Source organism: Pipistrellus kuhlii, unplaced genomic scaffold (assembly GCF_014108245.1).
Source record: "Pipistrellus kuhlii isolate mPipKuh1 unplaced genomic scaffold, mPipKuh1.p scaffold_m20_p_14, whole genome shotgun sequence".
Lineage (NCBI taxonomy): Eukaryota > Metazoa > Chordata > Mammalia > Chiroptera > Vespertilionidae > Pipistrellus > Pipistrellus kuhlii.
Window position 1 is genome coordinate 11,962,782 of NW_023425449.1, and position 25,336 is coordinate 11,988,117.

Below are 25,336 nucleotides of genomic sequence, written 5' to 3' on the forward strand. Positions count from 1 at the left end.
CTGGACTGGCCCTGCAAAAGGCAGCCTGCTGTCTGCTTTGTTGGGAACAAAAGCTTACAGATTTTTGCCCTGACCAGGTTTGGCTCAGTGGATAGAGCATCGACCTGTGGACTGAAGGGTCCCAGGTTTAATTCTGGTCAAAGGCATGTACCTTGGTTGCAGGCACATCCCCAGTAGGGCATATACAGGAGGCAGCTGATTGATGTTTCTCTCTCATCCATGCTTCTAACTATCCATCTCCCTTCCTCTCTGTAAAAAAACAAAACAAACAAAACAAAAAACTTAAAATTATGATGATGACAATGTTCTTACAAAATGTGACACTCAGGGGAGCATATATTGATCTGAATGCAAACAATAGTGTTCAGAATGTCTGTCCTTGTTTCAAAGGTTCCCTTTCCATTATATGGGATTGATTTGTTCTGTAGTAGAACCAAGTTTAAGACTTCCTTAACTGATGACTCACCTTTCTTGACTATTGTTGCTCTCCTTTCAACAAAGTGTTAAAAGCCCCCCAGAGGATGTGTTATTAAATGTATTACTTTCCTCATAAATTTGTTCTGCTGAAACAAATTTCTCAAGAGCAAAACCATAATGGCTTCTTAGTAAGCTTGGTAAGGTTTATCCTCAGTGGAGTTCAGTTTTTAAAAATAATGAATGTACAGTTATGTAAGTAAATGTGTACCAGAGTAAAAGAAAAAAAATGTAATAGTTCTTAGTTGTATTGGAAGGCAATATGTTGGGCTTTCCTACCTAGGTTTTAAGGTTTATTTTAAAAAAATGTGTGTGTGTGTGTGTGTGTGTGTGTGTGTGTGTGTGTGTGTGATGTAACCCTGACCTTCTTTGCTGGCTTTAAATCACCAGATTTGGATTCAGTGTCATGAGACATTCTCAGGAGAGAAAGGCAATAACCATACAGTTGTCTGTGTTTATGAGTTTGTGTGTGGGTGGGTATGTGTGTGTTTAACGCATAGGCAAAAATTATTAAAGACAACAGTATTGTGATTACCAAAGGGAAAGGAAGTTGAAGAGAGTAAATGGAGGGGGAATAAATGGTGATGGAAGGAGACTTGACTTGGGGTGATGGACACATAATATAATACAACACACAGATGATATATTATAGAATTGTACACCAAAAACATATACAATTTTATTCACTAATGCCACCCCAATAAATTAAGTGAAAATAAAATAAAGGAGCCAACCACAAGAAGGACAATGAAAAAACAACAAACAAACAACAAAAGCAACAGAGAGAGAACACCATCAAGGAGAAAATGCCTTAGAGTGTGACTGCAAAGTGGGAAGACACAGCTGTCAGGAGTATTAAAATCTTGCATCCATAAAAAGGATTGGAAAACACTTGTCTCAAACCATTTCACACGGGCACCATCGTAGTAGTTCAAGATGGATGCTGCTCTGAGCCTCTCAAAAGAAAGGGTCAGATTCCAGCCCCTGGATATCTCCAGAGGAATGTTTTAGGGCACAAACTCCAGAATCTGCAGGCAGAACAGTGAGCGAGCTGTTCCCTGGGCTGGACTGCTCTTCCCTCCTCCTCCCCGTAGTGGCTGCTTCCTGGCACTCCCGCAGAGGCCTTCTTGGGCCACCACCTCGCACCCTCTATGGCATTACTGTATGTTTGTCTTCCAGTTTTTACTAGATGTATGTTCTTGTTTGTTCGTTGCTGATCTGTTTCCAAGGAATGTAAACTACTTGAGAGCGGAGTCTAACTTGTTCTCTGCTGTATGCCCATAGTTGGAACTCATAGTTGTAGCAGGTGCTCAATAACTATTTCTTGACTTAGATGGATGGGTGGATGGATGGATGGATGGATGGAGGGACAAACAAATAAATTACTTTACATAAATAAATAATTAAAAAAGAAAGGCAATAACCTTTCAGCATACAGTAAGCAAGATAAATTAAAAATCTGTTTGCCCATCTGGTGTTGCTCAGTGGTTGAGCAGTTAACCTTTGAGCCAGGAGATCAGGAGGTCACGGTTCGATTCCCAGTCAGGGCACATGCCCGGGTTTCGGGCTCAATCCCCTTTCGGGGCCTGCAGGAGGCAGCCAGTCAATGATTCTCTCTCATTGTCCTTCTTGTGGTTGGCTTCTTTATTTTATTTTCACTTAATTTATTGTGGTGGCATTAGTTAATAAAATTGTGTAGGCTTTAGGTGTATAATTCTATAATACATCATCTGTATGTTGTGTTTTTATCTCTTCTCTTTATTTTTTGTGTTTTTATCTCTCTCCCTCTTCCTCTCTGAAATCAATTTTATATATATATATAAAATCTGTTCCTGACTGAACCTTTTTCTTCTTTTCACATAGGGGTTTTAGTTTGAACTCAGCTTGGGTTAGTGTGGCAAACAACTCAGTTACATAAAAGGGCAAGGAGATTAGTGGTAAGGATAGTCCAACCCACTCAGTAATCTGAAAAGCATTGCATATTTCAGGTTGTTGCCAACGTTGGCAGCTAAGAGTGTGAATATTGTTACTTCATGGCCCTGGTGTAATTAACTGTCTTCACTGCCCCTACCTACTTCTCTGAACTCCTGAAGTCTCCTTCCTGGAATTGGTCTTCCTGATCCCTGTTCTTGCTTCCTGCAGGTCCATCCTCCACACTGCAGCCAGGAAGAGACTGACACACAGATAGCTACATCTGTGCCATTTTATTTCTCAGGGCAAAAAACAAAGATGTAAATGTTTTGGGTTTTCAAAATTATTTTATTTTTATAACAACTTCTTTAAAATATAATTCCCATCCTATCCAATTCCTCTTTTAAAGGGTACAATTCACTAGTTTTAGGATATTCATAGAGCTGTGCAGCCATCCCCGCAATAATTTTAGAACATTTTCATCACCTCAGAAAGAAACCCTCCACCCTTTAGCCTCCCATCCTTCCCAACCCTAGGCAACCACAAATCTGTTTTCTATCTCTATAGATTTGCCTGTTCTGGACCTTTCACATAAACGGAGTCATAGGATATGTGGGCTTTGTGACTAGCCTTTTTTCCCCTTAGCATAAACTTCTCAAGGCTTACCTAGGCCGTAGCATACATACAGTGCTTCATTCCTTTTTGTTGCTGAATGATATTCATTGTATGAATGTACTACATTTTGCTTGTTCATTAGGTGATGAACGTTTGAGTCATTTCCACTTTGCACTGTTATGCATAACTAGAGGCCTGGTGCATGGATTCGTGTACCAGTGGGGTCCCTCGACCTGGCCTCCAGAGATTGGCCAAAACAAGCTCTCTGGCATCCCCCAAGAGATCCCAGATTGTGAGAGGGCGGTTCTCGGGTGACACCCTCCAGAATCGGGCTCCCTTCTCTCTGGTTCCAGGTGCATCACCCGAAAACTGCAGCTGCCAAGTCACAGCAGCTGGGCAGCTCCTGTGTTGAGCCCCCTGGTGGTCAATGCACCTCATAGCTTCTGGTCAAAAGGTTGACCTGTTGCTTAGGCTTTTATATATATAGATGACACTATGAATGCTTGTTGTACAGGTTTTTGTGTTGACATATGTTTTCATTTCTCTGGGATATGTACCTAGAGTGGAATTGCTGAGTCAAATGGAAAGTCCATGCTTAACTTTTTGAGGAACTGCCACTGTTTCCAAAGTGCTTTTACATTTTATGTCTCCATCAGCAGTGTTATGAGGTTCTGATTTATCTACATTCTTGCTAACACTAGTTATTATCTGGCTTTTTGTGTTAGCCGTCTTACTTGGTATCAAGCTGGTATATCACTATGGTTTTGGTTTGCATTCTCTGATAGCTGATGATCTTGAACATCTTTTCATGTGCTTATAAGACATTTGTCTTCTTTATAGAAATGTTTATTCAGATCCTTTGCTCATTTTTATTTGGGTTGTCTTTTTAGTATTGAGTAGTAAGAGTTCTTTATATGTTCTAGATACAGGCTCCGTAGCTCAGGGGTTAGAGCACTGGTCTCGTATATGTTCTAGATACAACTCCTTTATTAGATATATGATTTACAAATATTTTCTACTATTTTATGATGTGTTTTTTCACTTTCTTGATAGTGTTTTTTGAAATAAAATAGTTTTTAATATTGATGAGGTCCAAATATTTTCTCATTTGTTGCTTATATTTCTGATGTTTTATCAGTAAGAATAAAACATGGCCAAGTCCAAAGTCATGAAGATTTACTCCTATGTTTTCTCTTGAGTTTTTTTTGTAGTTTGGGCCCTTACATTTAGGTCTTTTGAGTTATTTTTTGTCCATGGTGTGAGGTCAGCAGCTGTACCATTTTACATCCCCAGCAGCAAAGTACAGGGTTCCAATTTCTCCACACCCTTCCCAACACTTGTTTTTTCTTTTCTTCTTCTTCTTCTTTTTTTTTTTTTTCTTTTTTTTTTTCTTTTCTTTTTTTTTTAGATATCCTAATGGGTGTGAAGTGATAGCTCATTGTGGTTTTAATTGGCATTTCCCTAATGATTAGGATTATTAAGCATCTTTTCATGTGCCTATGGGCCATTTTTATATTGTCTTAGAAACAATAGCTACTCAAGTCCTTTGCCCATTTGTAAATTGAATTGTTTATTTTGTTGTTGACTTATAGGAGTTCTTTATATATTCTAGATATCAATCTTTATCAGATATATGAGTTGTAAATATTTTCTCACATGTCGGTCATCTCTTTACTCTGTTAAGAGTGTCCTTTGAGGCATAAAAGATTTTAATCTTGATGAAGTCCAATTTATCTGTTTTTTTCTTTTGTTGCCATGCTTTTGGTGTCATATCCAAGAAATCATTGCCAAATGCTGCTACCAATTTCTAAACACTTGCCCTGGTGGCATTTAAACTATGCAGTGAATGATTAAGGAATGTTATTTCTATTTATCATTTCTCTTTTATAACTTTTGGAGATTTTCATAATTTTTCATTCAATCCCAAACTTCATCTGAATCTTTATTTTCCTGATTGCTGCCAAATGCATTTAAATGGAAATCAAAAACATGGAAATAGCACATTGTATTATGATACGATTGTTCCCCATGAGGAATAGTGATCAAAATGATTGCCAACTGCCTATTTTAGGAAAAGAAAATTCTTAACTGATCAAAGACTATGGATATTATATATCAACTATTAAATGGGTTTTTAACTTTTTTTGCTTCATTTTTTTCAAAATACTGAGTTTCACTTCAGCTTCTATAAACTTCTAACACTTCAAAGACATTTTGCATTCTAAAAAAGGTTCCTTATGGTTGTAATGTTCATTTGAAATTCAAACAACTCCTTGGAAGTTGAAGCGAGGGGGGAAATTCCTTAAATCATAGCAATTTATAATGCTAGAAGATATTATACCTTTGTATTTAGATCGGAGCTGCTAATGTATCTTTTGAAGTCATCATGTAATAGATGCACTATCTATAGTAAACATCTTGGGCAATGCAAAAGAAATAATTTTTTAACCTATATAGTTCTTGTTTTAAACCACTGTACATATGTCCAAGCAAGTTTCATTCAATCCTCTGATTTTGTATAGTAGATGATATCAAAGACCCAATAGAAGCCTTAGACATGGTTCTCTTTCCTCAGAGAATCTGCCATCTATTTATAGATCCTAATGATACTCATGACAATATAAAAGAAGGACTAAGGGATGTTCGCTACTGAGAGTCTGAGAAAGTAAAGATGGGCTACTAATCCTAATAAAGTCATTATTCATGTTTCAAACAACCCTCCCAAATGGATGCCAAGTAAATATTTGCTGAATGAACAAAGGAATAAATGTATCAACCTATTTTTTTCTGTTTGTTTGTTTAGTAAATATCTTGCAAATGCTATTTAGTGCACCATTTAAATAAAACATTTTCTTTTTCAGTTTCACCTTTATGGAGTTTTGCTGGCTGTTTTAGGAAACTTGGTCATAAGCATTTCCCTGAATATTCAGGTAAGAAGAGCTTGTTTTCCTAATTTTGAATTTTTCTAGCACATGACTTAATGGGCCATGGGCACTTTTGCCTTCTTGGGCTCTTCCTCCATTAAAAATATTAAAATTATGTTTTATGAACTCACCAATATAAAGAGAAATTTAATCCAACTGGATTACAGTCATGTTTTCTTCTGATTTTAAAAGAAATAAATGCTTTTGTGGTCTTCTTGATAATATTGTATACCCTAGGCAAGGTGTGTAGGTGGCTTATGAATTTGTACCACACTTAGAAAGATATTCATAGTCTTGGCATAAGCTAAGATTTTCTTTAATGCTCTGTGTTTTCTTCTAGTACTTTTATTATTGTCTTTACATTTTTTTAAGTAATCTAGAATTGTACATACTTTGCAATAAAAAAAGTTCAGTTTTCATAAAATCCATAAGGAAATGGAGCTTTCTTCAATGGCCTGTTTTTCAGGAATTTATATGTTTAAAGTACAGAGAAATACTCAAGCCAGATATAAGGAAGACTCCCCCAACGTAACCCCTGCTACCGAAGCATCTGCCATGGCGTGTTCATTGTGACTGCTACTTTGACTTATAAAATGAATCTCTTTTCAAAAGGTTTCTCTTTAGTAATTTATTAACTTCAATTATGTTTATTTTGACATCTGGACTTTTTGATATTCTGAAATAAGTGTTCTGGAGCAAAGGATTTAACACCAGAACACAGGTGTCGTGAAAGCCACCACTAAATCAAAACCAAAATGGGAAAGGAAAAGGCTCATCAACATCATGGTCATGGGACATGTAGATTCCGGCTGGAATGTAGATACCACTACTGGCCATTTGCTCAGGTGTGATGGGACTGACAGAAGAACCATCAAAAATCTGAGAAAGAGGCTGTTGAGATGGGGAAGGGCTCCGTCAAGTATGCCCGGGTCCTGGAGAAGCTGAGAGCTGAAACATGCACGTGGTATCGCTACTGATAGCTCCCTGTGGAAATTTGAGAACAGGAAGAATTATGGGACCATTACTGATGCCCCAGGACACAGACTTCATAAAAAACACGATTACAGGCACATCTCAGGCTGACTGTCCTGTCCTGACTGTTGCCCCTGGTGTAGGTGAATTTGAAGCAGGCATCTCCAAGAATGGGCAGATCTCTGAGCATACTCTCCTGGGTGTGAACCAACTGGTTGTTGATGTTTAACAAAATGGGTTCCACTAAGCCAGAAGAAATAGGAGAAAATTATTAAAGAAGTCAGCACCTACATTAGGAAAATTGGCTACAAACCTGACACAGTAGCATGTGTGCCAATTTCTGGTTGGAATGGTGACAACATGCTGGAGCCAAGTGCTAACATAACATGCCTTGATTCAAGGGATGGAAGGTCACTGGTAAAGCTGGCAATGCCAGTTGAACCACGCTGCTTGAAGCTCTGTCTTGGATCCTGCCACCAACTGGTCCAACTGACAAGCCCTGGAGTCTGTCCCTCCAGGATGTCTACAAAATTGGTGGTGTTGGTACTGTCCCCGTGTGCCTAGTGGAGACTGGTGTCCTCAGATCCAGCATCACGGCCACCTGTGCTCCAGGCAGTGTTACAACTGAAGCCAAGTCTGTGGAGATGCACTATGAAGCTTTGGATGGAACTCTTCCTGAAGGCAGGGAGGGCTTCAATGTCAAGAACGTGTCTGTCAAGGATGGCAGTGTGGCTGGTGGCAATAGAGATGACCCACCTGTGGAAGCAACTAGCTTCACAGCTCAGGTGATTATCCTGAACCACTCAGGCCAGATCAGGGCTGACGAGGTACTAGTGCTGATGACCACACAACTCACATTGCTTGTACAATTTGCTGAGCTGAAGGAGAAGATGGATTGTCATTCTGGGGGAAAGCTGGAAGAGGGCCTAGAGATCTTGATGCTGCCGTTGTCAGTATGGCTCCTGACAAGCCCTTGTGTGTGGAGAGCTTCTCTTACTCTCCTCCTGTGGGCCGTTTCGCCATTCGTGACATGAGACAGACAGTTGCTGTGGGTGTCACCAAAGCAGTGGGCAAGAAGGCAGCTGGAGCTGGCAGAGCTCAGAAGCTAAATGCATGGCATCCCCATACCTGCCACCCCCTTCTTCATGGTGGTGGGAGACAGTCTCAGGACTGTTTGTCTCCATTGGCCATTCGGGTTTAACAGGAAAGACTGGTGAATGATTCATGCCTCGTAAAGCCTTCAAAAGGAAAGGATAACCGTGTTGTGGGCCATTTGGATTTTTTTTTTGTGTGTGTGTGTGTGTGTGTGTGTGTGGCAATTCTTAAATGATTAGTTTTTAAAATCAGTATTTTTTTAAATGGGAAAAAAAAAGCTTGACCAAAAATCCATCACAGAATTTTGAGACGCAGTAAAATGAAGTTTAATGAGAACAAAAAAATAATAAAATAAGTGTTTTGATGGTGGACCAAAAAGCCACTTCACGCACACCTCAACTTTTCATAGTATTGATGCTTATTTTACAGAGTTGTTATGAGAATGAAGCAATATTCATGTGTGAGAAGACCCTTTGAACTATAAAATGCCACATCAGTGTTGAATCACTTCTGCTGCGACTATTTTGACACAAACACACGAACGTAATCATTGCTCTACAGGGATCCTGGCAAATAAATGTTAGGGCCACGGTGCAAATTCTTAAGGCCAACACTTTTCAAAAAAAGTTCTAAATATCTTCTTTTTTGCATTCTGATTTACTTCTAGAAATACTCTCATCTTCAGTCGGCGCACCAGGAGCACGCCAGGCCGTCCTTCAGGAGCGCGCTGTGGTGGGGCGGGGCGCTCCTCATGGCCCTGGGAGAGGCAGGTAACTTTGTGGCCTACGGATTGGCCCCCGTCACTCTCGTCGCTCCGCTAGGCTGCATGTCTGTTACAGGTGAGCCCATTTCCTACGTGTTGACAAATGGAGATGTTAAGAGATCAGACAGTTGATGGAAAACACACAGCCTAACACACAGGAAGGAAGAAGGTCTATTTCCGGTCCTCTTAGCATGTTAAGCAGTATATTACTCATTTCAGTTATCCGCTGCCATGCTGCCACATGAACCGTGAGTAAACTTGCCTCTGGTAGCTCAACCACTGTGCATAAAAGCCCCATTCCCAGCCTGCGTCTTAATAAATTCCCAGTAACAGCAACGGCTAGGCTGTGCTTGTTGCTTTTTTTAAAAATATATTTTATTGATTTTGTACAGAGAGGAAAGGAGAGAGATAGAGAGTTAGAAACATCAATGAGAGAGAGTCATCGATCAGCTGCCTCTTGCACACCCCCTACTGGGGATATGCCCGCAACCAAGGTACATGCCCTTGACCGGAATCGAACCCAGGACCTTTCAGTCCCCAAGCCGACTCTCTATCCATTGAGCCAAACCGGTCTTGGCTGCTTGTTACTTCTTAATGAATCTCATCGCAAAGCATCTGTAATCCAATTTATATTTTATTTATATGGTAAGCTGACATGGAATGTACTTAGACTCTGGTGCCTGATCTCGACTCCACAGGTTCGCATCCCTTTGACATTAAGAATTAAATATTTGTTACGTTTAAAATGTATATGATTTACTAAATGCTTTCAGGAAAGAGAATATGAGATGTTGCTAAAAGACTAAACATGGAGCAAAAATCCCTGTTGAAAAGGAGGACAAATTCTCTAAACCTTTGTTCAATCAATAAGGTCTTTTTATTTTTACTCTCTATTTGCTGCTATGGAAACAGCATGTTTCTAAATTTCTGTGGATTTGGAAACCATTGAAATAGAAACAAGTTGATGGTTATTGTCTGGAAACAACTAGATCAAGCACAACATGTGCAAACATATCCCAGTTTTAGTATTTCTCCTAAGAAGTATAAAATCGTCTTAAAGAATGCATCATTTAAACTGAAATAATGTGTATTCATAGAGAATTTCATTTTGTTTAGCAAGTAGTTTCCCCCTCTTAATCATTTAAAATATTTAAATACATTTATGATACATGATAGTAGAACATTTAGCAAAGACCACTTTTTGCTAATACCTAGAAATTGTTCAGTTAAAATCTCCATGCTGTTATTATTCTGAATAAGCTCACGATTTATGTAATTCTTTACCCTTTTTGACATCTTGATAAAGGGAGCAACTTGGGTATATCTTATCTTCTGTTTAGTATACATGCCATATACAGTACATGATGTCCTAGATTTTATTTTCAAAATCTGAGAAATAACATAAAAGATGTAGTTATATTGTCCACGTGGGACTTCAGGCCCTTTTCCCCAATTGTTCTGAAAATGTTATATTATTTTTCTTAATGACTGCTTTAGTTTTGTTTCTTTTTCTGCTTTGTCCTCAATTTCCATGAAATAGCTAAAGGGAAAAAAGTGCCCAGGCATATCAGTTACCGGGGCAGGGCCTAGGGCACCAGATTGTACTGAAATTCTCCATTGATCACCAGATACCCAGTTCTGGGAAATAATTTTTCTGGGAACAAAAAGAGAGAGAGAGGAGAGAGAGAGAGAGAGACAGAGAGAGAGAGAGAGCGCTACTCTAACCAGCTGAAAGAAGGAGGGATATAGCTGGATTTATTGTATAGACCCGGGACTTCCCAGGAATGAAATGCCGTATTTTTCGGACCATAAGACGCACCAGTTTTTAGAGAAGGGAAATGAAGAAAAAAAGATTCTGAAACAAATAGTGTCCTAAAATATTTTATGTGCATTAAAACCCAACATCACAGTCATAAACACATGTAATCAACCCTGTAAAGTAAACAGCAGCATTTAGAACCATTTTAGAGCCGGGCAAGCACACAGAGACCACACAGAGCAGGGCAAGTAAAAAAACTTTTTTTTAAAAAAGTATATGTGTAGGCTATATTTGGACCATAAGACGCAGGGACTTTCCCCCCCCACACTTCTGGGGGGAAAAAGTGCGTCTAATGGTCCAAAAAATACGGTATAGCCAGGCCTCCTGGGACCTGAGGCTGAAATTCAGAAGTTGCCGAAAGTGTAGGGCCCTCGGGGCAGATCTTCAGTGAAACTGCTCATTGCGGCATGACTTGCTCGAGGCTCTCATTAACCACAGGAAGCTCCTTTCCCTCATTGCCCTGTCCCTCCAAGTCCCTGTGGGGCCAGCCTGCCCACCACAAACTCTGAGTCCACTGCCTTGACCGATGGGCTTTGCTTACTGCTTCTCATCACTGTGTGTGTGCGATCTCAACCCCAATTAATGGTTCACATGTAGAGCATTTTTAGCAACTTCCCTGTCTGCCCATTTAAAACGATTCAAAGAAGTAAATGATGACTACAAACACAAATCATTTCCTACTTTACAATCTTTGCAAATAATAATATATTCTCATTGCCCTGGCTGGTTTGGCTCAGTGGATAGAGCATCAGCCTGTGGGCTGAAGGTCCCAGGTTCGATTCCCGCCAAGGGCACATGCCTGGGTTGTGGGCTCGATCTCCAGCAGGGGGTGTGCAGTAAGCAGCCAATCAATGTGATGTTTCTATCTTTCCCTTCCTCTCTGAAATCAATAAAACATTTTTAAAAATAATAATAATATATTCTCAGAAGTAAAATCCCCACAGCCCTCCTGAGCTGAACTTAGTTTACAATGAACTGTCGTGATGGGATAGGGACTACTGGTGATGGAGAATTTTCCCCAGATCAACCCCCTACCATCCTGAGATTCTTGATAAAGATTATGGAAACTCAAGAGACTTTGAAGCGAAGGGGAAGGTATTTTTCACGCAGACGTATCTTATGGCTGCGCTTACAGATAAGACAGCAGAGTGTCCACACTCCTTTGCTAGAACTTTCCCCCCTTATTATTCCTTATGAGCCTCAACGGAGAAATCACATCTCCCTTTGAATTAAGAATACATGATAATGTCTGTTGCAATGTTGCACGGAGGTTGCATATTCTGTTCTGGCCCCTTTTTCTTCCACTGTTTTATACATTTTTAAAAAGAAATGAAAATCTAGGACACTGTAGAGAGTTTAGCTCTTAAGTCCAACTGAAGGGTACCTCTGCCCTCTTCCTCCTGTTGGTCTGCTCTTCCCAGCCCTCGGTGCTCTTTGGCCCCATGTGCAGCCTCACCGCACACGGGTAGGACCTGCGGGTCTGTCTTGTCTTCAGAGCTCCTGCTCCCTCTGTACCCTGCAATAGAGCAGGCTATTTTTTATTTTTTTATTTTTTTTTTAATTAGGGTCAGTATGGAAGAAGCACTATGGTCAGCGTTACGGATATTTCCATTCGCACTCTCTCCACGTTCCCGCCTCAAACCATCCTCATTCCTGTGCTTTCTGGCCCTCTGTCTGCGTCCTGTTGGTCCCCACTGACGTGTTCACCCTGAGACAGCTTTCACAGGTGTGGTCCGTGTGGGGTTCCGGGGCCTGGGACCGTCCAGGCGCAGGGTCAGTCTTTCAAAGGCAGGAGCAGTGGGCCAGGTCCCCCACACCTGTAAGTCTCGAGATGCTTTTCTGCGAAGCATCTCTACAAGCAGCCGTTCTGCTGAGGACCCTTGGGGAATTCTGAAGGCAGTGCTCACTGAGTCCCAGCATCGGGACTCGGCCGGGATAGGCCACTCGCCAGAGCGGGCAGTGGGGTCGGATGCCGGGAAATACTCCTGGTGTGCCGGCAGATGGGCAGATCGGAGTGGCCAGGCCTGGGTCCTGCTTTTTGGGAGAGAGAGTCGGAGCTCTCATATCCTTCGGTCACCTTGTGCTTTTTCCCTACTTTTCCCACTAAAGGCCTTTGTCCGTGAAGAATAGGTCCGAATTTTAGACTTGTGTTTATGTTTCCGTAATTAAGAAAGCTCAATGGGTAGTTTTTTTCACCTTCGGCTGGGTGCTTCCCCAATAAGCCAGGGCGGTGGAATGGTCAGGAGCACAAGCTCTCGGGCCACACTGAGGTTCAAATCTCAGCCCTGCCCCCGGAAAGCTCTGTGACCTCGGGCAAGGTGTTTAATCCGGTTTATGCCTCGATTTCTAATCTGTAAAATGCGGGTAAAAAGAGTGCTCACCCCAGTCAGAGAAAGACAGGTATCACACGATCTCACTCATAGGTGGAATCTGATGAACAAAATAGATCCAGAGACTAGAAGCGTGGAACACACTGTGGAATCTCAGAGGGAAGGTGGGGGTGGGTGGGGAGAGATTAACCAAAGAATTTATATGCATCTATACATAATCCGGGGGCACAGACAATAGTGTGGTGAAGGCCTGGTAGGGGGGTGCTGTGTGGAGGAGGTTAATGGGGGTGGGGGGTCACATCTGTAATCCTTTCAACAAAAAGATACCATTCCGGTCAAGGGCATGTACCTTGGTTGCGGTCACATCCCCAGTGGGGGGTGTGCAGGAGGCAGCTGGTCAATGTTTCTCTCTCATTGATGTTTCTAACTCTCTATCCCTCTTTCTTCTTCTCTGTGGAAAATCAATAAAATATATTTTAAAAATATAAAACAGAAGAGTACTTGCCTCAGAAGAGTCACAGGAGGAGCTGGGTAGCCCCTGAGAACAGAGCTAGCTGTGCAGTGAGTTCAGTGTCAGCACTGGCTGTCTCCGCTGTGCCGCCGCCTCCTCACATGGAAACGAAGCTCCTAGTTCCCGAGAACGGAGCTGCCTGCAGGCCCCCACAGGAGGCCAGTGGCTACATGCTCTAAAGTGGACGGACCAGTTGGAGAAGAGCTTTCCGTTCTCACCCACGCAGTGGTTAGCTTCCAGGGAGCTGAGCAGCCGGATCTCCCTGGCTCCTCCCTTAGGCCTTTAAGCAGTAATGATGCTTGGACTCCTCCACACATCCCCTCCCAAAGCAAGTTGGAGAGCACTAGGACTTCCAGGTAACCTACCGAGGCAGAATGCGTCTAGAAACCGGACCCAGGAGCTGGTCAGAAGACAAGTGGTCACTCAACAGCACTTACTTCGCTTGCTAACTAACTTCCGAGAGGCTGAAGGGCAGAGTTTTTCAGGTCTCACTGCAATTTGAAAACGTGTTTTCTGCCCGGCTGGTGGGCTCAGTGATTGTGTGTTGACCTATGAACCAGGAGGTCACTGTTCAATGCCCGGTCCGGGTACGTGCCCAGGTTTTGGCTCGATTCCCAATAGGGGAGCAAGGGGTGGCGAGCAGAAAGCTGCCCATCAATGATTCTCTCTCATCATTGATGTTTCTACCTCTCTCTCCCTCTCCCTTCCTCTCTGAGATCTATCTATCTATCTATCTATCTATATATATATATTTTAAAAAATAGTTTCTGAAAAACTATTTACTAAACACCTAGCAAAAAGAAGTAGGTTGGATAGCTGTAGAACTTGTTCTAAAAATGTAAACTCCTGCCTCACTGCCTGTCCCAGGTACACCCTCTCCCTCAGCAGGCCTCTCCCGGCTCCTAGACCAAACTCAGCAGGCGTGGTCTCCGCTCCCTCCCCACCCTCTGTGGGCCTTCTCAGCCACGTAGTGCCTTTTGGTGAGTTGGCCAGAGGCAGCCTTTCTCGTGGTACTTTGTCTGCACATTGGGATGCACTGATTTTATTAAAGCTGGACGCTCTGGGGCTGTCTGTCAGAAAGTTGTCCCCGGGAACATACAAATCAGACTCTGAGATGTGGGTGGCGCCACCTCCGGTGCCCTGTCTGTGCTCTGCACAACCTGCTCAGCGGCCCCGGCCGGTCCTCTTTGGCAAGTCTCCTCCCGCCCCCTGTGACTGAGAGAGCCAGGAGGCTGCCGTGACTGTGCGTGTCTGGTCGCCTGCTGTTGGCCCTCTCCAGGACAGTGTTTCCCAAAGTGTGGTACGCGCAGCCCCAGGGGTACACGTTGCACCGGAGTTTGGTGGGGATATGTACTGCACCGTGCTTAGCTGCGCCTAATTCTGCGTTCTCATGAGTACGAGGGGTACTCAGCGTTACGAAAATTATAGAAGGGGCACACATATGTCAAACGTTTGGGAAACACTGCTCTAGGAGATTGGTTTGAATCGGAATGGAGATCCGACGAGGATAGGCTGCTCCGTTCTAGGGTGCTGGGACAGAAAAGAACATGTGTGTCAAAGATCTCCATTCCTGACGAAGCATAAGGGTTACTACACATGTCATTGCAAGGGCCCTGTGACCATTGGCTCCCGTGAATACACAGAGGTTTGTAAGACTGTCCCTGGGGGGCTGGGTCAGGTTATTTGTGCATCGACAAAGGGTGTCCTTCGTGCGATGTTTTCCTTTTTCCGTTCATCCCCGGGACTGTGATCTGTGCGTTGCGAGATGATTTAAAATCATCACGTTACCCACAACCCAAAGAACTGAAGCCACACGGGTGAAGGAGATCCAGGGCAGCTTACTCAGCATGAGACTCACCGGGGGTGCCAGGGAGCGGGCCACGAAGGGAGCCTGTCGCAGGGCAGGAGGGTGGGACCGAGGGAACACGAGGGACATTGTCCAGTGTTGTGTCTCCGAGTGTATTTTTTTTTTTTTTTGGAAGTAATTAGAAAGGAGTTCAGAGACGACGTCATTTTTCTCCAATTAAACCCGGGCAGTCCTTTAGAAATTAGCGGAAGGTAAGAATCTAACGTTGAGTGTGCATCCATCCTCTGGGCCAGGTACCATCCGAGCCACATATGCTTATTTTCCTTAATTACCTCCCAGATGAATAGGAATGAGTAACAAGTAGGCTAAATCTGAGGTGAATTATACAAGATCAAAGAGTGGGATAGTGAATGGAATGATAAAAAATGAATAGCAGCTACATCTCCTCGGCCCTGGGGCAATTTTCTAAGAGAAGGAGTCGTGGCTCATTTGGATTAAAACTGGAGGAGAGAGGGAGACCTAGGACTGATAAGTCTTTTCCATCTCTCATTTACCCCCAACATGGCTGGCTTTTGCTCAGAATGAAATGCATGGTGTGGCATGCGTGTTGTTTCATGTATTTCCGCTGTGCTGTTAGGAGGCTCTGCACTGAAACATGCCTGCAATCCATTAGATGATGGGCATAGCATAGCCAGATGCCCGGCGAGGCCTCGTGGAGTTCCAGAGAAGTCCTCTCAAGCGGAAATGTTGGTCTCCCAAGATTTTTACTAGAAACAAATGAAAGGAAGCCTAAACAGGCCAATGAGTGAGTGACATCGCGTTCCACAGACCTGTGCTTAGTGTCAGCCCGTGGACTTGCTGGAGATCCAAACCTCACAGCTGCCTATCACAGTGGCACTCCGCATGGACGTTTGTGTTCATGTTGGACATGTGCAAAGATAAGATGCCCCTTTTCTCAGTGACTTGCTAGGCTGTCTGCTTCAGCATCTGGTCCCAAAACCAGCCTAAGTAACATCCTATAGAATAAAATCCTAATATGCTAAGTGTCCGTTCGTCCATTCAACCAATCAAAGGGTAATATGCTAATGATATGCTAAGGCTGCTCAACTGCTTGCTAGGATGTACATTGACCACCAGGGGGCAGACAGTTGACCGGTTGCTATGACATGCACTGACCACCAAGGGGCAGATGCTCTGACTGGTATGTTAGCTTGCTGCTGGGGTCAGGCCAATCGGGACTGAGAAAGACGGGCCAGAAACATCCATGTTTCCTCTCTATCTGGCCAACCTCCCACGTCCCTCCCTGGCCCTGATTGTCTACCAGTGGGGTCCCCTGGCCTGGTCTGCGCCCTCTCGCAATCTGGGACCCCTCAGTGGAAGTTGGAGAGCCATTTTCAGCCCTATCCTGCAGGCCAGGCTGAGGGGCACCACTGGTGCATGAATTCGTACACCAGGCGTCTGGTGTGTGGAATAAAACTCTGAGGTTCGCACCTTATTTCTGTCCGCTCATGCACTCAGCTGAAAGCATTCCAAAAGCCTAAAACCTGTATTTGACATGTCTCTACCATCCATCCTTATTATTTGAGAACACCGCAATGTATTTCTAGAGAAACTGCTATTATTGAAGTAATGCACATTTAAATTTATAATACAGAGTTAATCTTTCCAGTGATAACATTTTCATTTTTTTTTGGAGTCATCTTCAAGTTTAATCACTACAGTGTGTCAAGAAAGAAAAAAAAAAAAGTAGAAAAGAAGGGATTATTGCTCTTAATCCGGGTACATTTCCTCATTTGAAATTATTTGAATAACATATGAATTATCTTTTGTCTTTAAAATAGCAGTTTTCTTAGTAAGATGAATTACTTCTTCCCTTTTATTCCTACCATTAGGGATGGTAGGCTAACTTTTTTCTCTGTAAAGAAACATCTGCCGAAACCGATTTGGCTCAGTGGATAAGCCCCAGCTACGGACTGAAAGGTCCCAGGTTCAATTCCAGTCAAGGGCATGTACCTTGGTTGCGGGCACATCCTCAGTGGGGGGAGTGCAAGAGGCAGCTGATCGATGATTCTCTCTCATCGATGTTTCTAACTCTCTATTCCTCTATGTAAAAAAAAAATTTTTTTAAATCAATAAAATATATTTTTAAAAAGGGAAAAAAAAGAAACATCTTTCAAGGTGTCCTCAGATCTTTGAATCCTGACTCCAGGGGTCCATTGCAACTGACACGCAATGCTACAACTAACGGGATGATCATGGGGGGGCAGCCCGCTGAGCCTGCGAGCACGCTCCATGTGTGCACGTGCTTGACACTGGGCCGTGACTGACATGAAAGCATGAAAGCGCCTTGTGGTTAGCTTTTCCCCGTATGAGACAGCTGCCCTTCTAAGCGGTCAGAAACCACAAGCCAGATATTTACATGGGAGGAGCTGTTTGTAGCATGATTATGTAAGCCTGTTCTTTTCATGTCATGTTTTTGTGTGTGTGCGCGTGTGTGTGTGTTTTAATAAAAGAAGAGTTCTCTCTATTACTTTGTCTTCTACTTTCCTATATTATAAACGTATACCCTGAGTTCCCTTCAGATGGGAGACATGAACCAATAACTGGAACGCCCAGGAAATGGACACTGAAGACGAGGTCAGTGCTCACAAATTGGCGGTGGCCTGCCGACCAGCTCTGGCCTCGGCTGTGTTTTGTTTGGCTTGAACAGTGCTTATAAGAACACAAATTATTTTCCCATGTTTAGAAACCGGACCGTGACACACAAGGACTGGGTTTTTGTCCAAAAGAATCAGATCTGGTGGCTCGGGACTTGCAGTACGCGAGGGCTGAGGGCCGGCTGCCACCTGTCGCTGACTGTGTGGGCCGAGGCGCCACAGCCCACAGTGCCTTTGGGCCACAGGATCAGCTAAATGGTCACTGTGGGCATTTGTGTCCGTGATCTGAGTGGGGGTTTTTTCTTCCAATTGAATCAAATAAGAATATCATATCATAATTACACATAGGTAATGTGTAATTGTTTTTATTCTTAAATTTTGGATTAAATTTGTTTTTTAAGAAGTGGTCATAAAAGGGTAAAAAAAAAAATGAAAAGTACATGTGAACAAAATCTCTTATTTTTTAAAATTCTTTATTGATTAAGGTATTACATATGTCTCCTTACCTCCCTCATCAGTTTATGTTGTTCATTGTATTCCACAAATGAATGAGATCATGTGATATTCATCTTTCTCTGACTGGCTTATTTCGCTTAGCACAATGCTCTCTGGGTGCCTCATTCCCCTCCCACCCCAGCACATATGCATGCATGCAAGCTTTTTGGTTGAACTCTACCCCCCTTCTCCCTCCCCTGCCTTCCCTCTGAGGTTTGATAGTCTGTCCGATGCTTCTCTGACTCTGGATCTATTTTTTTTTTAATATATTTTTATTGATTTCAGAAAGGAAGGGAGAAGGAGAGAGAGATAGAAACATCAATGATGAGAGAGAATCGTTGATTGGCTGCTCCCTGCACACCCACTACTGGGGATCGAGCCCACAACCAGGCATGTGCCCTTGACCAAAATCGAACCTGGGATCGTTCCATCTGCAGGCCAGTGCTCTATCCACTGAGCCAAACCAGCTAGGGCTGGACCTATTTTTCTTCATCAATTTATGTTGTTCACTATATTCCACAAATGAGTGAGATCATGTGACTGGCTCATTTCACTTAACATAATCCCTCGAATGGTGGGTGTTCCTTTTTTTACAACAGTGTAGTATTACATTGTGTAGCTAAAGCACAATTTTTTAATCCACTCGGATTAAAATCTTTTTAAAATAGCCATCCTATAACACATTTAAATAGTTATTGAACTTTCTTCTGTGCTATTAAATCTTTAATAAAAAATTATTTGGAGGGATAGATCATTTAAGTAAAATGTACACACATAATTCAGTGTTGCAAATTGAAAAAGGGAGTGCCAATTTATCACTCTACAGACACAAAAATAAAAAATGATATGTAAAAATCTACCCTGCGTTTCATTGCTACCTTACAGAAATGTTTTCAGACTCAAGGGGTTTACCACTTGGGATGTTCTTATTCAAGAACAAGGCACGGTTGCCATTAGTTTTATTCTTGTTTATTCTTGCAGCAAGTGAAACTCACACCCAAAGCTCTGTCTTCCCAAAGGGAGGCTTAGCCATTGCTTGTATACACTATTTGGTTGATTACTTGTCCATTTCTTCTTCGCAGTTGCTTAAACTTATGTAGGTGTGGTTCTGGTCAAGCTCATCTCATTGCAGCTACAGCTGCAAAATATTGTGCATTTTTTAACATCTAGCAAGAATAGCATTAAGAACCGCCAAGAGCCGAAACCGGTTTGGCTCAGTGGATAGAGCGTCGGCCTGTGGACTGAAAGGTCCCAGGTTTGATTTCGGTCAACGGCATGTACCTTGGTTGCAGGCATATCCCCAGTAGGGGGTGTGCAAGAGGCAGCTGATTGATGATTCTCTCTCATCGATGTTTCTCTCTATCCCTCTCTCTTCCTCTCTGTAAAAAATCAATAAAATATATTTAAAAAAAAGAATAGCATTAAGAACCGCCAAGACCTTGAGACCCTTGTCCTGTCTAAACAGAAAACTGATGCCTAACTTCTGATCCTAGTAGCTATCACAGAAGAAATCCAAATCAAGTGTGCACAACCTCTCTGAACTCTCAGGCACCAGGTTAATTTATGCTCGTTGGTTTCTCTCTCTCACTCGTGGCCTGCAACACCAGCTCTCTGCTACAGTAAGCTAAGTAACTCTTCGATAATAACAGCCAGGTTTCAGACCAAGTCTAAGCGACATCAAAAAGGAGGTAAATGAAGGACAAATAAGAGGGTTTGTTCCTGCGTAAACCAGGAAGTATTAGGAAGCTCAATACCAGGACACATACCTATACCCGGGACTGGATTGGTTCCCCACATCTAGGCTTGGTTCAGTGAAAGCCACCAGAATCTTGCGTGGCCTTTATCTGTTTTCATCTGGAAATCCAAATCAGAATGCCCATGTGTACTTTTCCTTGGTCAACCTTGACCAGAAAGCATCTTCATTCCGATTGCTAACCTGAGTGACGCTTAACGGCTGAAGAGAGTATAGACAACTCATCAATAGGAGTCAGTCCATTGTACCTGTTGCTAAGATTCTTCGTGGCCATGAAGCTCTCTGGTCAAGGCCAAGTGAATATATGAATAAACTTCCCCATGGAGCACTGTGTGAACCAGAGAAGATACTTTGGTATTTTTTTTTTTGTCCTTTTTCCTATGGATAATATTTCTGCTCTCTTTTCCCCTCATAATTCCTACAGAACTACTTCTTATGCTGCTTTTCACCTTTTTAATTTGTTATGGTCATTTGCAGTCCAGTGTCTATCTCTGGAGTCACAGAGTGACGCTGTGTCATGAATTTAACCCTGGAGTCTATGCACACTCATGTAGACCGGTGTCTGTGAGCACTCTGTGTAGATCAATGGTCGGAGCGTTCTCTGTGTAGACCCATGTCCTACGAAAGCCAGAACGAACCTCTGCCCAAATATGCGTATAGTCCAAAATGTACCAACAGTGTGCGTGCTCAGTAGTAGCTATACCCAGCCCAAATCTGTTTACTTTACAAGTGTGTTCTGTTTTAATGCTTTTGATCTCGACTTTTTTTTTCCTCTTGTTAAATATTGGATTTTACTAGAGGAATAAAAGTGTAATAGATTTTCCCCCTTTCTAAGTGTTCATTACACAATGGTCAGGGTTTTAGCCACAACTAGACAAGTTTGACAGATCTCTGATTGTATATGGGAGCACTTTCAGTTTATTTTTTCCTCATCTTGAATATTTACTTCTCCACTTGCAAGTCATGTGATTAGCTGTTGTTCCGATACTGTGTTTGCTCAGCCCAGCTCTCATTTTAACAATGTTTTGCAAGGTAGATGAGTTACAAGTAAATGGACCTTAATAGAATGTTCTTTTTTTTATTGCTTTCTTTGCTAGATAAATAAAACTTAAAATATTTTTATTCTCTTATGTAAAATGTTTACAGAAAATCTCATGTTCTCTTAAAACAGAAAAATGAGTATATAAGTGCATAGGACATAATGTTTTTCCCCCAGAAAGTAAAAACAGCATATTTATGTTTCATAAAACTCTGATAACTATTTCACAGACATTTATGTGATTTGGTGCATTCGTGTAGTTCAAGCTTATTGTTACCAATCATATCCTTTTTGCTTCTTGCAATGAAATTATCTCCTCCATAACATTTTCCCCAATTCCTCTGAAAGTGGAAGTATTTATGAAACGGTGTCTTAGCAACAACAAGAGAAGGAAAATGATGTTTTCCTTACTTCAAGGGAGCCCCAGATGTAGTTTACTAGAAAGAGCTCTGGACGGATATAAGGAAACATGGGTGCTGCTTCCACTCCTACTGTAATATACATGCTTGTTAGATGAACAGATCGATGAATACACAACCTCTTTGGGCCTCAGTTTCCCAATTCTAACAGTAGATTATCTCTGTCTCCTACTCGCTCTAGTATTCCCTTGTTCCATGCCAACAGTGTCTCCCTCCCTACTGGCATCTTTGCTATTAAATATAAGTCATCTGTCGTTACAATGGAAAGTAGTGTGTGTGTGTGTGTGTGTGTGTGTGTGTGTGTGTATGTGTGTGTTAGCATAGGGATACTTTGCCTATTTTTTCATTGTTAATCTGTCTCCCTCTGCTTGGAAACATTCCTTACCTTACTCTGCAGGAAGTCAGTGATGGGGTTGGAAGTGGGGTCTTGATTTTAATACCTTTTCTAATTCTCTAACGCGTGAAATCAGTTGACCTGAATTATGTTGGTTCGAACCTGAAATAAGATTTTCGGGCATTTTCAGTCTGCCCCCAACTCAATTCTTAAGGTAATGGGCTATGTATCTGTAGATTAATTTGTGTGCAGAAAATGTTTCTTTAATGTTTTAGAGCCATGCCACACAATTAAATTCATGCCTGGTGGACAGTTCCCATGCTGTGTTTATTGTGTGTGAATCGTTCATTCCTATAAACAACCTGCTCAGGAAAAGTTCGCAAGGATATAGCTTAACTTGAATGAGAGAGCTAGGCTGAGAAAAAGATGGAGAGAACCTATGAGGATCCCAGTTTACTTTGAGAGTTTCTGGTGTAGAATTGTTATTTTGTTTTACATCAACTGCCAGAATATCAGATATATTCAAATTTAACTGATATAATGGATTATTATACAGACTCATTAGAAGGGTATCTATGAAGAATTTTTAATGACACGGCAAATGGTGCGTAATATAGTAACCAAGGAAACTGAGAAAAGAGCTTGCATTATAGTTTATCTTAATTAAGGAAAATACACACACCAACTGCAGTTTTCTCTAAGTGATTAAATTATTTTATAATGATTTTCCCCTTGTATATTTACTTAAAAAAAAAAACTCGGCTAATAATTTTTTTAATTTAAAATACAGATCATGTTGTGTGTCTGCTCTTTGTATTATTGCACGTTTCCTTTTCCCATGCCCCCACTCGCTCCATAAGAGGAACTATGTGGGAAGAGTCAGCTGGCCCATGTAGCTGAGCCATCACAGAAGCCATGGCTCAGTCACGAGGCTGCGAACTCAATAGCCTCGGCAATGGAACGAGGCTCTTACACCTCACAAGGGCCAGCAAGTGTAGGACAGAGATCCTCAGACACTTTATTGATGCGCTAGGCACGAACCACCCATCAGACATCTTGGGAAAATAAGCTATACCTCAGAGCCAAGTGGATGGATGGTTCTAGGGGAGACACGGCGATCTTAGGTGTGGTGAAAGCTCTATTCCAAGGGGTGACACCCACAAGGGTGGCGTGGTCAGCCTGGTGGTGGGAATTGGGGTGCAGGCAGGGTGAGGGGCCCAGAGTCTCCAGGTGTTTGAGAGGACGGAGGCCGCATTGCAGAGGGAATGGTACACATGACAGTCCTTTAGCATGCAGCTAAGTGGCGGTCCTGGGGATTGCGACTGTTTTAGTAGGAGTGAGTGTGGCATATACAAGAGGTCAAGGGCAAACGTGGCAAGGAATGTGGCAGGACCAAATCGTGGCTGGCTGTCTTTGCATGGCCGCCTCTCCCCTGAAAATGAGAAGAAGCTACTAAGCGGTTGATAAGCTGTGGCTTGACATTTGATGTGCATTTTAGAAAGATGACTCTGGTGGTGCTAAGGGGAAGGGGTCACGAGATGGGAGGCCCCAGTGGAAGCTATGAGAGTGGCCTGAGCTGGGACAGCGGCAGGGAAATGTCGAGGAGAGGGTGGATTTGAGAGAGAGAGACGTGGTTTTAACACACCCAGTAGCCAGTTGGATGTGTAATGTGAGGGAGGGGGCAGCCAGGCAGAGTCCTAGGATTCTGGTGCTCCACAGAGGTATCATAGGAGTGAGGATTGGAGGAGAGGGTAACAGGAAATAATGAGTTTCCATTTGGGATATAAAGCTAAGACTTCCTTCTATCCACCCTTCCTTTTTTTCCTTCCCTTCATCTCTTTCTATCTCTCCATAGCAACACTAGTGTCATAGTTCATCGCTCCCTCTCTTCCTTCCTCCCTTCCTTCCCATTCATTCATTCATTCATTCAGTTATTAAGCCCTCACTGTACAGGGGCACCATCCCAATCACAGCCCAGGGCCATTATGAGCCAGGCTATTTCCATGTATCCTGAACCATGAGCAGGAATGAAGGAAGTTATTTTACAGCCACAGCCACTGGGTGTCTCTGACCAGGGCACAGCAAGCCAGCTTAGGACATGAACTGCTTCACTCCTTTCAAATGCCATTACATAATATATGTTTTTATATTGGAAACTCCACTAATGGTCATTTTTCCTTCTAGGTAGTGCCTTTATTTCTGTTATGTTTCTGAAGGAAAATTTGAGAGCCTCCGATGTACTAGGTAAGTAATTCTTCAATTCGCGTCATTATAGCACTGCTTGATCAGGGAAATAATACTATCCATAAAAAATACGTGCTTTGAAAACTGGGAACAAATTACTGAAATGATATGATTTTTGGAGCTGCTGTTTGCTCTTCCGTGGGAAATACTTCCACCTCCATTGCACCCACTCCCCATACTACTGACCACAGCAAATTATTATTTTATACTGTTGTGATTATGAATTTTATGAAATTTTTACGAGCACAATAAAATCCAGTAAATTTTATTTCAAAGGACGTGTTTGTTAGACTGTAAGTATACATGAGAAAAAATTAAAAAATAAAACACACCCTGGCCTATGTTAAGTGCTTACAGTGTTGGCCCTCGGACCAGGAGGGCCACAAATTCCATTCCTGGTCCAGGACACATACCTGGGTTGCAGGGTTGATCCCTGGCCCTAGTCAGACCATGTGTGGGAGGCAACCCATCAATGTATCTCTTTCACATCTCTCTTTCTCCCTCTCCTTCTCCCTCTCCTCCCTTTCCTCCCTTTCCTTCTCCCTATCCCCCTCCCTTTCCCTTTCCCTCTTCCTCTCCCTCTCTGTCTCCCTCTCTCCTCCTCTCTTCTTCCCTCTCCCTCTCCCCTTTCTCTCCCTCCCTTCTTTCCTCCACTCTCTAAAAATCAATGGAAAAATATCCTTAGGTGAGGACTAACAAAATAAAAGAAAAAGGGAAACCACACACACAAATTAGATGTACCAGTAGCTACCTGGTTTGTAGTTACTCTCTCCAAACATAACACAGAACTTTGCTCTTTTATAAAATCTTATTTAGAAATACAGCAGTTAGTGGAAAGACACAGTAGCCTGCCTGGCTGTAAGACAGATTCCTTATTAGCAAATTGATTCTATCTTCCACCTCTTGTTGGAAATGTCCTTGGCGAGAGAAGACTTGGGAGATGCCTGTTCTCTTTCCTGACAAACTCCTGTCTGAATTGCTGCTGACGAATGACAATGGATATGATTGAATGAATATTTTAGGCACTTGAAATAAAGCAATGTCCACTCGCTTCTGAGGAGATCACCTTTGCTTTTACAATGTGAGCTTTGGCTGTGACTCCGGTGTTGCTATGTTGGGCCTTTGTTGTCTCTGGTCGTGTTTCCCGGGAGCAAGTGTGGGGACAGGGCTGGCG

At 42.5% G+C, this 25,336-nt stretch overlaps 1 protein-coding gene and 1 pseudogene across 2 annotated transcripts in view; both read left to right on the plus strand.

Moving 5' to 3' along the window:
- Window positions 1-25,336, plus strand: part of NIPAL2 (NIPA like domain containing 2) — a 61,685-nt gene that overhangs the window by 12,834 nt on the left and 23,515 nt on the right. For both annotated transcript variants that reach the window (XM_045581377.1, XM_036436770.2), the window contains exons 2-4: window positions 5,862-5,930; window positions 8,659-8,830; window positions 24,103-24,162. In XM_045581377.1, the coding sequence (XP_045437333.1) occupies window positions 5,862-5,930; window positions 8,659-8,830; window positions 24,103-24,162 (301 nt within the window). The remainder of the gene's footprint in view (window positions 1-5,861; window positions 5,931-8,658; window positions 8,831-24,102; window positions 24,163-25,336) is intronic.
- Window positions 6,680-8,185, plus strand: LOC123652295 (annotated as a pseudogene).